Here is a 12,006-nt window from a genome sequence, read left to right as displayed (position 1 = left end):
TAATTCTGCTTTCCAAATAGATAAATAGATAGATAGATAAACAAATCTTTTAAAAAAAAATAAAAGATAATCTCAGTCTCTGTAAAGGATATCAAATGTTCTCAGTGTATAGAAATGGTATTTATATTAGTATAAGAAAACTTTTATCAGTTTGGTATATGACTAATTCCAAAACAATAGAACAAACAGAACTATCAGCAAAGTGGGAGGTAGGGTGGGAGAAATCCTTTAAAAAGCTATTTGAAAATCACCTTCTTTGTACACTTCCTACCTGTTGATATCTTTGTCCTATTTCCTTTTGGCTGGAGTATTTGCTGATAATTTTCTCAGAAAGTATATTATGCACTACCAAGAAATGTCCCTTTTTCACTTACTATGAGTATCTTAAGTAGGCACCAGAATACTGACTCACATCTTTTTTGTCTGCATTGTGTAGATATTATTCTGCTTCCCAAATGTTATAATTAACTTCCAGAAGTCCAATTCTTTTTCCTTTATAAATAGACTATACTCTTGTCTTTAAAATTTACTTTATCCTTGGAATTCATACAATTCATTCACATACACGAGAATTTCAAAGAGTTAACAGAAAATGGAATTAAGTGCTAAAAATTAAAAATAGAAGCTTTGTTTCTAAACATAATGTCCTTCAAGTTCAAGACACTTTGTAAGTAAGGACACCAGCCACTTAATCCATCCCTAAATAACTGGGTGTCCTGGCAATTTAACCAGTTCAGTCTTCTTTTACATTATTTACTGAAGAAAAATGGGTGCTCTTACAAGAATTTCAAGTAGATTAGGAAACAAAACAAAGTCAAAAAGAGCCAGATCAGAACTGTAAGATGGATTCTTGGTGATCTTCCATCGAAAGTCTCAAACATTGCCCTCGTTGGATCAGAAGAGGGAAGAGGAGCACTGCTGCAGTGGAGAAGGACTCTCTGGTGAAGCTTCCTGGGAGATTTCCTGCTAACGCTTTGGCTGTCTCAGAACACTCTCCTAGTAAGCACTTGCTATTGTTCTTTGGTTCTCCAGAAAGACAACAAGCAAAAATGTCTTGAGCATTCCAAAGCTATTGCCATGACCTTTGCTATTGACCCAGACCACTTCTACCTCTTTGTAGCCATTGCTTTGATCGTGCTTTGTCTTGAGGAGCTAACTGGTCAGGCTGTTTCAGCTGCTGTTACAATTCTTCATAGAAATGCTTCAGGGTCTTGATCTCACTTAAAGCTCTGTGCTTATCTGCAACTGATCCAGGTGCAACAGTTTTGGTACCCAATGAACAGAAGGCTTGCTCCACTTTAAACTTTCAGTCAGAATTGTGTAAGCCAAACCAAATGAGACATTTATGGTGTTGGCTGTTTTCTTTCTTTTCTTGACAGGCAGTGTTAGACAGTGAGAGAGAGAGACAGAGAGAAAGGTCTTCCTTCCGTTGCTTCACCTCCCAAATGGCCGCTACGGCTGGAGCTATGCCAATCCGAAGCCAGGAGCCAGGTGCTTCCTCCTGGTCTCCCATGCAGGTGCAGTGCACTTGGGCCATCCTCCACTGCCCTCCTGGGCTACAGCAGAGAGCTGGACTGGAAGAGGAGCAACCGGGACTAGAACTGGCGCCCATATGGGATGCCGGTGCCGCAGGTGGAGAATTAACCAAGTGAGCCACAGCGCTGGCCCCCGGCTGTTGTTTCTGCTGTTAATCATTGGCCCTTTTCAACTATGGCATAAAGAAGTTAATGTTTTCCTCACATTTTCATGTGGATAGCCCTCCACTGTGGGCTTCATCTTCAACATTGTGTCATCCCTCTTGAAAAAGAAGTTATTTGGGGGTGAGCATTGTGGTGCAGTGGACTAAGCCACCACTTAGGATGCCTGTATCCCATGGTGGAGAGCCTGGTGGAGTCCTGCTTTGCTTCCAACCCAGCTTCCTGCCAATGTGCCTAAGAATTTTCAGATGATGGCTCAAGTACTTGGGTCCCTGCCACCTATGTGGGACCCCAAATGTAGTTTCTGCCTCCTGGATTTGGTGGGGCCCATATCACTCTGACTTTCAAATAAAAGAAAGAGAATCTTTAGAGAGAAAAAGGAGAGTTTTTCAGGGGTGGGAATTAAGTATAATAGTTAAGACACTGCTTGGGAGGCCTGCATCCCATGCTGGAGTTTCTGAGTTCTAGTTCTGCCTCTGTTCCTGACTGCAGCTTCTTGCTGATGTACATCCCAGGAGGTAGCAGCTGATGGTTCGAGTGGTTGGGACCCTGATACCAAATGAGAGACTTGGATTGAGTTCTTGGCTCCTGGCTTTGGGAAGTGAACCAACCAGCCAATAGAAGACCTCCGTCTGGCTCTGTCTCTCTGCTCTTTAAATAAATAAAACAACTAAATAAAAAACATTTTAAAAATAAGTTACCCATTTGTAAACTGCTGGTTTCTTCTGGGGGCATTGTCCCTATAAACTTTTTTTAAAGGATCAATGATTGCACCATTCTTCTACCCAAGCTTCACCATACATTAGATGTTTGTTTTTGCTTCGATTTTAGCTGCTTTGAGAGAGGCTCTTTCAAAGCAGATGTCTTAATCTTCTTAGTGCCTCAAACTAGATCCTGTTCAGACATGTTATAACCAGTTAGTATGCCTTTATTTTGGTGCCAAAACACTTTGAAATCCATGCCTAATGTTTTCATAATATGCATTTTCCAGGAGCCTTTGGAGGACCCACTTACAAGCTGTCCAGATTTGTGTCAATTTATTTATTTATTTACTTAGCTTAGCTTAGCTTAGTAAACTATTTCAGCCTGAAAACAGGTATCTCTTCAGTTCAAGGGAAGTTTTCTTTCAATCACTATAATTTATTACTTTTCCTCTTTTTGAAAAAGTAGTATTTCATAAAAGAGACTATTATCTACACTTTTTTTCTCCATCCTTTCTCCTATATCCCTTACCTTTAGTTTTATATTTTTTTCCCTTTTTTAATTTAAAATTTATTTGGGAGGCACAGAGACAGAAATAGAAACAGAACTCTCATCTGCTGGTTCACTCCCAAAATGCTTGCAACAGCTGGGACCAGATCCAGGAGCTGGGAATGCAATCCAGTCTCCCATATGAGTGGCAGGAATCCAATTATTCGAGCCATCACCACTGCTTCCCAGGGTTTGTATTGGTGGGAAGCTGGAGTCAGGGGTGGAACTGGAAATTGAACCCACCCTGATACGGGATGCAGGCATCTTAAGTGTTTTAACTACTAGTCAAATGCCCACTTCTTCTTTTTTTTTTTTTAATTCTGATTTATTTATTTTCCTTTTATATTTGAAAGGCACAGAGAGAGACTTCCCATCTACTCCCCTAATGCTCACAACAGCCTGGGCTGGGCCAGATTGAAGCCAGGAGCCAGGAACTCCATCTAGGTCTCTCACATGGGCAACAGGGACCCAGGTAGAGCCATCCTCTGCCCCCTCCCAGGTGCATTAGCAGGAAGCTAGATCAGAAGTGGAGTAGCTGGAACTCAAATCAGGCACTCTGATATAGGATACGGGTGTCCCAAGCAGCAACCTAACCCCCTGAGCTGCAATGCCCACCCCTAGAAGGGACAGTTTTAAAACAGCATTAAAGAGTGGGCATTTGGTGCAGTGGTTAAGAGGCTGATTGTGACTCCTGCATCCCATATCAAAGTACCTGGGTTCAAGTCCCACTCCTCTTTGAATTCTAGTTTCCTCCTAGTACATAGCCTGGGAGGCAGCAGGTGATGGCTCAAATACTTGGGTCTCTCACCAATGCAGAAGATCTGGATGGAGCTTCTTGCTCCTGGCTTCAGTCTGGCACACCCCCAGTGTGGGGAGCAATCAAGACTAGACTAAATTACTGGAACTGCTAGGACTAATTCTATGCATCTGATCTCCCATCATATGGCGCTGAGAGAGAGTAAACAGCTTCTACACAGCTGCCTCACCAATTCGACTGATAAGCTGCAGGAGCTGATCCTGCTCCTGGTTGGAGGAGAGCAGCATGCTCAGTGCGTGGGAAGAGAACGCCAGGAGAGTTGGGATTGGTGGAAGAGGACTATAAAGGAGGAGAGAGACAATATGCACCAAGAACATCTGAGGAACATCTGAGCAACCCCCGAGAGAGCCGGCCGGCGGTGTGCCGCTCCTCCGCGGAAGCAGGGAAAGCGGCGGGGGGTGCCGCCCCTCTGTGGAGGTGGCGGGGGGGCGGGGGGGGGACTGGCAGCAAACCTGGGAAGGGCCGGCAGCAAACCCGGGAAGGGCCGGGGAAAAAGAACAGCACAAGGTCCGGTGTCTTTCCTCCACAAGTGGGGGAGCGACACCCCAGCTGTTGTGGGTATTGGAGAGTGAACCAGCCAATAGGATATCTCTCTCTCTGTGTGTCTTTGCCTTTCAAATAAATAAACAAAATACATATAGAAATTTGTTCAAACAACAACAAAAACCAAACAGCTTTTACCCCTGAGCCTGAATTGTTCAATTCACTAAAAAGACAGAAAAGTCACCATTCAGAGTGGAATAGCCCAGCAGGCCACACATACACCTGAGGCTCAGAGCTGACAGGGTTCCATGTGCTCTGATGTACTGTGCTGCTCCCGAATGAAACATGATTATTTTTTCAATACATGCATTAAAGTGAGTTTTCACAAGGGGATATATTCAAATACATGTCAATGTTTTGTGTGAATTTCACACAAATACTAGTAATATATAACTATGTCAGTGCCTAAAATTTTAAAGTAAAGAACTCAGCTCTGAAGTCTCTCTTCCTCCAGTTACAGCAATGGCCTCCTTTTCCTGCCAGGCATGGGACAGGCCTTCCGGAAGGGCTTGTGCTTCTGTGAGAAATCACATCACTTTTCAGAGTCAAGGCCATCTGGCCCCATTTCCCAGAAGAGTTTTCACCACGTGAGACTCACAATGAATGAGCCTCATCCCACCCAGGTGGTGGGAGTAATTCCGGGGATAACGTGTACCTGGGGGCATGCGAGCTCAGGAATGATCAGGTTTGGAACTGTCAAATGTGAATGAGCTGCTCTGCTTTCTCCCTGCATCTTCTTGAGACACAAAAACAAACTAAGGAGAGGTCTGAGACAGAAGAAACATGGAACTTAAATACAGTTATCTGAAGAAATGTGTCCGGAATACTACAAGTAAAAGAAACACATGAAGAAGGAAGAGTCCTATAAACGATAAAGAACTCTGCAGTAACCTTTTTTAGTTAATAAATAATCTTACACTTCTAATGCAGGTGCAGGCTAAAGGGAAAAGGGAGAAAAAGAAAGAAAGGAAGAAACCGACTGGCTTTCTTCTCCTCAAGTGTTTTCTGCCAGCAGAATTATCTTTGTCTTTAAATCAGCTCAGTTCAGGGGCTGGTGCCATGGCTCACTTGGTTAATCCTCCGCCTGCGGTGCCAGCATCCCATATGAGCGCTGGGTTCTAGTCCCGGCTGCTCCTCTTCCAGTCCAGCTTTCTGTTGTGGCCCAGGAGGGCAGTGGACGATGGCCCAATTGCTTAGGCCCCTGCACCCTCATGGGAGACCAGGAGGAAGCACCTGGCTCCTGGCTTCTGATTGGCATAGCGCCGGCCATAGTGGCCATTTGGGGGCAGAAGGAAGACTTTTCTCTCTGTCTCTCTCTCTGTCTATAACTCTACCTGTTAAATAAATTTTAAAAAATCAGCTCAGTTCAAATAAGCTACATACAAAGTCATAGCCTGCCCCATAATGTAAGCATCAGAGACACCACCGTTAATATTTTGAAATATACCATTTCATACTTTCTTCATTGTTTATAAAAATCAGGATGTTCATTATTCACAACAGCTAAAGAAGCAGAAACATCCCCATGCTCCTTAACTGAATAATGTATTAATTATGGTACATCTATCTAATGGAATATTATACAGCAATAAAAAGGGAAGAGGTACTGACATATACTACACAATGTGTAAACCTTGAAAACATTACGCTGAATAAAAAAGTTTACAAAAATACTTCAGTTGCTTCTAAAAAAAAAGAGAAAACATTATACTGAGTCAAAGAATCATGTCACAAATGACCATATATTATATAATTCTATTCATATGATATGTCTAGAAGAGGCAAAAATCCATAGAGACAGGAAATGGAGTAGGAGCAGAGGGAAGCAAGAAGTCATTGCTAATGTGTACGGATTTTTTTAGTGGGAACAAAAGTATTCTAAAATTAGATTGTACTGATGGATGCTTAACTCTGTGAAAATGTTAAAAGAAAAATTGAAAGAGGTGAATTATATTTCAACAAATAAAGAAAAGGCAAAAAAATTATACAGGTTATTCTGTAATTGCTTCTTCTCATCTTTAATGTATCACAGACAATATTCCCTGTCAGCAAAATATGCAACTGCGTTGTTATTTTTAAGCAATTGTACAATGTTCCATTGTATGAATATACTGATTTTTAATTAATGATTGATTAATAAACAGAACTTACTCCCAGTTGCTATATTGAACCCATGTATGGGCACATATCTTTGTACATCAATCTGGTTGTTTTCATAGAAAATAAAGAACAGAAATGAGGGCAAAGTGTCTAGACTCCATAAAATGATACGTATTGCCTGACTGGCCTCCACAAAGGCCAAATGAACACTCATCCCGGTGGACACAAAACACCATTTTCCTGGGGTGAGCATTTGGTGTGCAGTTAAGATGAAGCTTGGGATGCCTGCATCCCCCTCAGAGGGCCTGAGTTCAAGTCCCAGATCCTCTTCCTATTCCAGCTTCCTGCTGATGTACACCTGGGAAGGCAGGGATGATGGCTCAAGTGTTTGGGTTCCTGCCACCCACACATGAGACCTGAATTGAGTTCTGGGCTCCTGGCTTTGATTTGGCCCAGGCCCAGCTGTTGCAGGCATTTGAGAAGTGAACCTACTTCTCAAATAAGGGGAAAATAAACAATAAAAATTTATTTAAAAAATAATTTTTTCTCTACATTTCCACCAATGCCAAACATCATCAAACTTATTAATTTATGACAACAGGTTGACACGACAATAATGAACAGTATCATTTCTTAAACATGTATTTGATTATTGAAAATAAATGGCATTTCATAAGTCATTTGATTATGAGATGCCTATACTTTTGTCCTTTCTCCCTTTGGTTGTTTTAATTTTTCTTTTTTGGTTGTTTTAATTTTTCTGTCATTTGCTACAAATTATTTTTATTAATGTATCTCAATGTTGCTTATAATATCTCTATACATTCTAATATTTTATATGCTTAAATCTATTACTTTTTCTTTATGATTCCTGGCTTCAATATCTAGCCTTTACCCATCTCGATATCATAAAAATATCCCATGCTTTCTTCTAGTACAAGTTATTTTACTTTAATATTTTATTTGAACAATCCATTTGTTCCCTGCTGATCTGCAATCCTGTTTTGTTTTTACATTACTTAAATGTGGCCTATGACATCTGTTTAAAAGATGACTCACCTAACTGCTGAGCCCACTTTATGGCAATACCAGTGTCTCCTGCATTGCTTTCAGCCAAGCACACAACTTCTTGCCCAATCTTCCACCCAATTAATGGGTAAAATCCTTAAAAAGCAAATAAACAAACAAAAAAAAAAACGTAAGTCACATAATAAAAACATAACTCATCATAGGTTTCTACAATGGAACAATTTTATTAGCTCAAAAGAAAAAGAGCAGAGATCCTCTGAAGTCAGACTGCCTGGGTTCAAACCCAGCCCTCTCACATTTACTAGCTGTGGGTTTACAGGTTTCAAACCTCTTGCCCGCAGTTTCCTTGGCTGTAAAACGACCTGCCTCCTAAAGCTGCCATAGGAATAAATGGATAAATTTAATAATAATTTAATAAATAAATGTTAATAAATATAATTAATAATAAATAGTTAACACATAAAAGGAACTGAGTACAGGGCCTAGCATATAATCTGAAGAATAAATGTTAGCTTTTACTGGTCAGAGGCATGTCTCTATCTCTAGAAATATGGCAGTAAATACTACAATTGAGAAGTAGAAGGTGACCATGAGATTAGCTGGCTAGAGAATTAACTATGCTGCTGAGTTTATCCTTGGTTTCCAAAGATGTCTCCATAGAAATGACTTAATACAGTGATCAATGTTTTCTAGCTTTTAATTTCCCAGTTAGGGGAAAAAGCAGATATTGGGCAGGAAAAGAAGGTAGAAAATGATTTTAAAAAAACCCTGTAGTAACTGACTGAGAGGACCCGAGCTCAAACTCAGAGCCCCAGCCTTCCAGCGTACAGCTCTACAGCCCAAAGTTCTTTGGCTTGCACATTCCAGGATTTCCTCCATTAGGAAGAACACATTCTCAGCAACTGTTATTTAAAAAACAAAAACAAAAACAAAAAGATTTACTTATTTATTTGAAAGTCAGAGGTACACAGAGATAGAAGGAGAGGCGGAGAGGCAGAGAGAGAGAGAGTTTTCCATCCGTTGGTTCATTCCACAATTGGCTGCAATGGCTGGTGCTGTGCCGATCCAAAGCCAGGAGCCAGGAGTTTCCTCAGGGTCTCCCACGTGGGTGCAGGGGCCCAAGGACTTGGGCCATCTTCTATTACTTTCCTAGGCCACAGCAGAGGGCTGAATTGGAAGTGGAGTAGCCGGGGCCTGAACTAGTGCCCATTTGGGATGCTGGTACCCACTATGCCACAGTAAGAGCTCCAGCAACTGTTATTAAAACCCTAAACATGCATGGATTACTATTTAAGAACTATTCCCCTAAAAAATTCGCAAAAGAAGAATTTTCTAACACACACATAATTTTAGAGCCCTAGTAAGACACTGGAAATAAATAATAGCATGTGTCACAGATTAATATTTGGAAAACTGACCAAAATACCTGAATCCTTCTGAATTTTTTCCATAACATCTTTCTTATCTTTTTTTTTAACTTAAAGGGGAAAAAAGGAAATGGAAATTAACTTTAAGAATAATAATAAAAAATATATTAGAAGATATCCTTACCATAAAATGGAAAAACAGTGTATCACAAAAATTAAACAAAAATAGAAGTGTTATTTTATTAATGAACGGGTTAAATTCTAAGTATTTACCTCCCACAGTGTGTTGTAGGTTATTTCCAGTATTAATATCCAAAAAAGTCCCAGTTCCCATGGTTAATTTCACGTCTCCTGTCTGGAAGCAGCATTCTCCAAACATGGCTGACTGCTGGTCGCCGACCTGTGAGAAACGTTCAAGTGTAAGAGCCACTGCCCTTAGCGGTGGTGCCGCTCAGTACTCCCTATTGCTGCATTTAATGAGTTCTCATGGTTAAAAATGATTTTTTCTTTTTTCCTTTTCCCTGAAAAAACCAATCTCAGAGAACAGGGAGCAACAAGTATGGGACAGGACTGACAGCGTGCAGATAACTAATAATTTAGGAATGTTTAATGGGCAACTTGCTTTCCGATCCTGAATTATCACATAAAACATCTCAGGGATGAATGTCACAGAAAAGCCTACACCAAAATAATCAACTAAGATTTCTTATGTTCAACTGACATAGGTTTCATTCATTAGTCAAAATAACTGACCTCACTTTTCTTTAAAAAAAAAAGATTTATTTCTTTATTTGGAAGTCAGAGTTAGAGAGAGAGAGAGAGAGAGATATTCCATCCACTGGTTCACTCCCCAAATGGCCACAATGACTAGGGCTAGGCCAGGCCAAAGCCAGGGGCCAGGAGCTTCTTCTGGGACTCCCATGTGGGTGCAGGGGCCCAGGGACCTGGCCCATCTTCCACTGCCTTCCCAGGCCATTCAGGATCTGAAGTGAAGCAGCCAGGTCTCGATCCAGAGCCCACATGGGATGCTGGCATCGCATGCAGCAGCTTCACTGGCTACATCACAGCACTGGCCCTGACCTCACATATTATTTATTACTAAGAATAATAGGTGTGGGGCCGGCACACAACGGGCCTGTAGCACCAACATCCCATATGGGTGCCAATTCAAGTCCTGGCTGCTCCACTTGCAATCCAGCTCCCTGCTAATAAACCTGGGAAAGCAGCAGAGGACCCCTGCACCCACGTGGGAGACCCAGAAGCTCTTGGCTCCTGACATCGATCAGCTCAGCTCCGTCCATTGCAGTCATCTGAGGACTGAACCAGTGGATGGAAGACCTCTCTCTCTCCACCTCTCTGTCTTTCAAATAAATAATATAAATCTTTTTAAAAATGGAATAATAGGTGCCTGTTTAAGTATAAATAGATATAGGCCAAACTATCCATTTTTCAACCATACAAATTTGTTAGAAGGAAAATTAGAACATTTTGTTAATGTGGTTAATAAGGACCAAATTCACCTCAAAAAGCCTTTCACAAGGGCAGGCCTTTGGCCTAGCCATTAAGCCTCTACTTGGGACACCCACAGGCCATAACAGAGAGCCTAGGTTGGAGTCCTGGCTCTGCTCCTGTTTCCAGCTTTCTGCTAGTGCACACCCCGGAAGGCAGAAGGTGATGACTCAATAGTTGGGTCTCTTCCTCCCATGAAGCAGACTTAGATGAGTCCCCAGCTCCTGGCTTTGGTCCATTCCAGTACCAGTTTTTGCAGGCATTTTGGGAGTGAACCACTTGGGGATGGGAGTGAACATTCTGGGGAGGAAAACTATCTCTCTCTATGAATTTCTGATTTTCAAATAAATAAATAAATAATTGAAAAGAAAACCTTTTCCTGGGGCCAGCACTGTGGAGCAATGGGCTAATGCCCTGGCCTGAAGCGCCCGCATCCCATATGGGCACTGGTTCGAGACCTGGCTGCTCCACTTTCGATCCAGCTCTCTGCTATGGCCTGGGAAAGCAGTAGAGGACGGCTCAATTCTTGGGCCCTTGCACCTGTGTGGGAGTCATGGAGGAAGCTCCTGGCTCCTGGCTTCGGATGGGCGCAGCTCTGGCTGTTGCAGCCAATTAGGGAATGAACCATCAGATGGAAAATCTCTCTGTATCTCTTTCTCTCTCTCTCCCCTCTCTGTGTAATTCTGACTTGCAAATAAATAAATAATATTTTTTTAAAAAAGAAAGAAAACCTTTCCCACTAATCTGTAACTCCTCCAGTCATACCTTAATCTAACACTGAATCTATCCCTAGACTGAATAAGCCTGGACCTCTCTAAATGACCATGAATTTGTAACTTGGGAATTAAATTCTCCTTCCCTTACATGCTGCCCCAGCTATAGTGGAGACTGTCTATCTTGAAAAATCAAAGACAGCCTTTGAGCTTTACAGTTTGTTAATAAAGTAGCTACTTCTTGAGGTTCTCCAACTTCTGACTCACGTGCACCCAGAGAAAAAGTATAATCAAGAAAGGACTCTTAAAACTCAAAAGCAGTGGGGCCAGCAGCATGGCGCAGCGGGTTAAAGCCCTGGCCTGAAGCGCCAGCATCCCATATGGGTGCTGGTTTGAGACTTGGCTGCTCCACTTCCCATCCAGCTCTCTGCTATGGCCTGGGAAAGCAGTAGAAGATGGCCCAAGTCCCTGGGCCCCTGCACCCACGTGGGAGACCTGGAAGAAGCTCCTGGCTCCTGGCTTTGGATGGGCGCAGCTCTGGCCATTGAGGCCAATTAGGGAGTGAACCATCGGATGGAAGACCTCTCTCTCTCTCTCTGCCTCTCTCTTCTATCTCTGTGCAACTCTGACTTCAAATAAATAAATCTTTAAAAAAAAAAAAACCCTCAGAAGAAGCAAATTCTTCATTCTCCCACAAACTTCTGTTCTGGTGGGTACTGGCTAAGGATTAAAAAATGTAAATACAACTTTCTCCTTTAGTTTAAATTGCCCTATTACTATTTATAGTTACACTGTAAAATATAAATCAAACATTGGCTCCATCATTGCTTTTGTTTTTAAAATGCTTATTTATTTAATAGGTAGAGAGGAGGAGAAGGAAGAGGAGGGAGGAAATGAGAGGAAGGGAGTGGAGGGGAGGGGAAGGGAAGAGAAGAGGAGAGAAGAGAAGCAGAGCAAAGAGAAGAGCTCTCATCTACTGG

General features: G+C 41.9%; 1 protein-coding gene across 3 annotated transcripts in view; it reads right to left on the bottom strand.

The window, feature by feature from the left end:
* GK5 (glycerol kinase 5) overlaps window positions 1-12,006 on the bottom strand; it is a 93,441-nt gene that overhangs the window by 35,235 nt on the left and 46,200 nt on the right. For all 3 annotated transcript variants that reach the window (XM_051859010.2, XM_017346816.3, XM_008266275.4), the window contains exons 10-11: window positions 9,078-9,204; window positions 7,468-7,572 (exon numbers count right to left, since the gene is read on the bottom strand). In XM_051859010.2, the coding sequence (XP_051714970.2) occupies window positions 7,468-7,572; window positions 9,078-9,204 (232 nt within the window). The remainder of the gene's footprint in view (window positions 1-7,467; window positions 7,573-9,077; window positions 9,205-12,006) is intronic.

The sequence above is a fragment of the Oryctolagus cuniculus genome, chromosome 4, assembly GCF_964237555.1.
Source record: "Oryctolagus cuniculus chromosome 4, mOryCun1.1, whole genome shotgun sequence".
NCBI lineage: Eukaryota > Metazoa > Chordata > Mammalia > Lagomorpha > Leporidae > Oryctolagus > Oryctolagus cuniculus.
The sequence above is the reverse complement of the archived record's forward strand: the minus strand, read 5'-3'. Positions and strand labels throughout refer to the sequence as shown.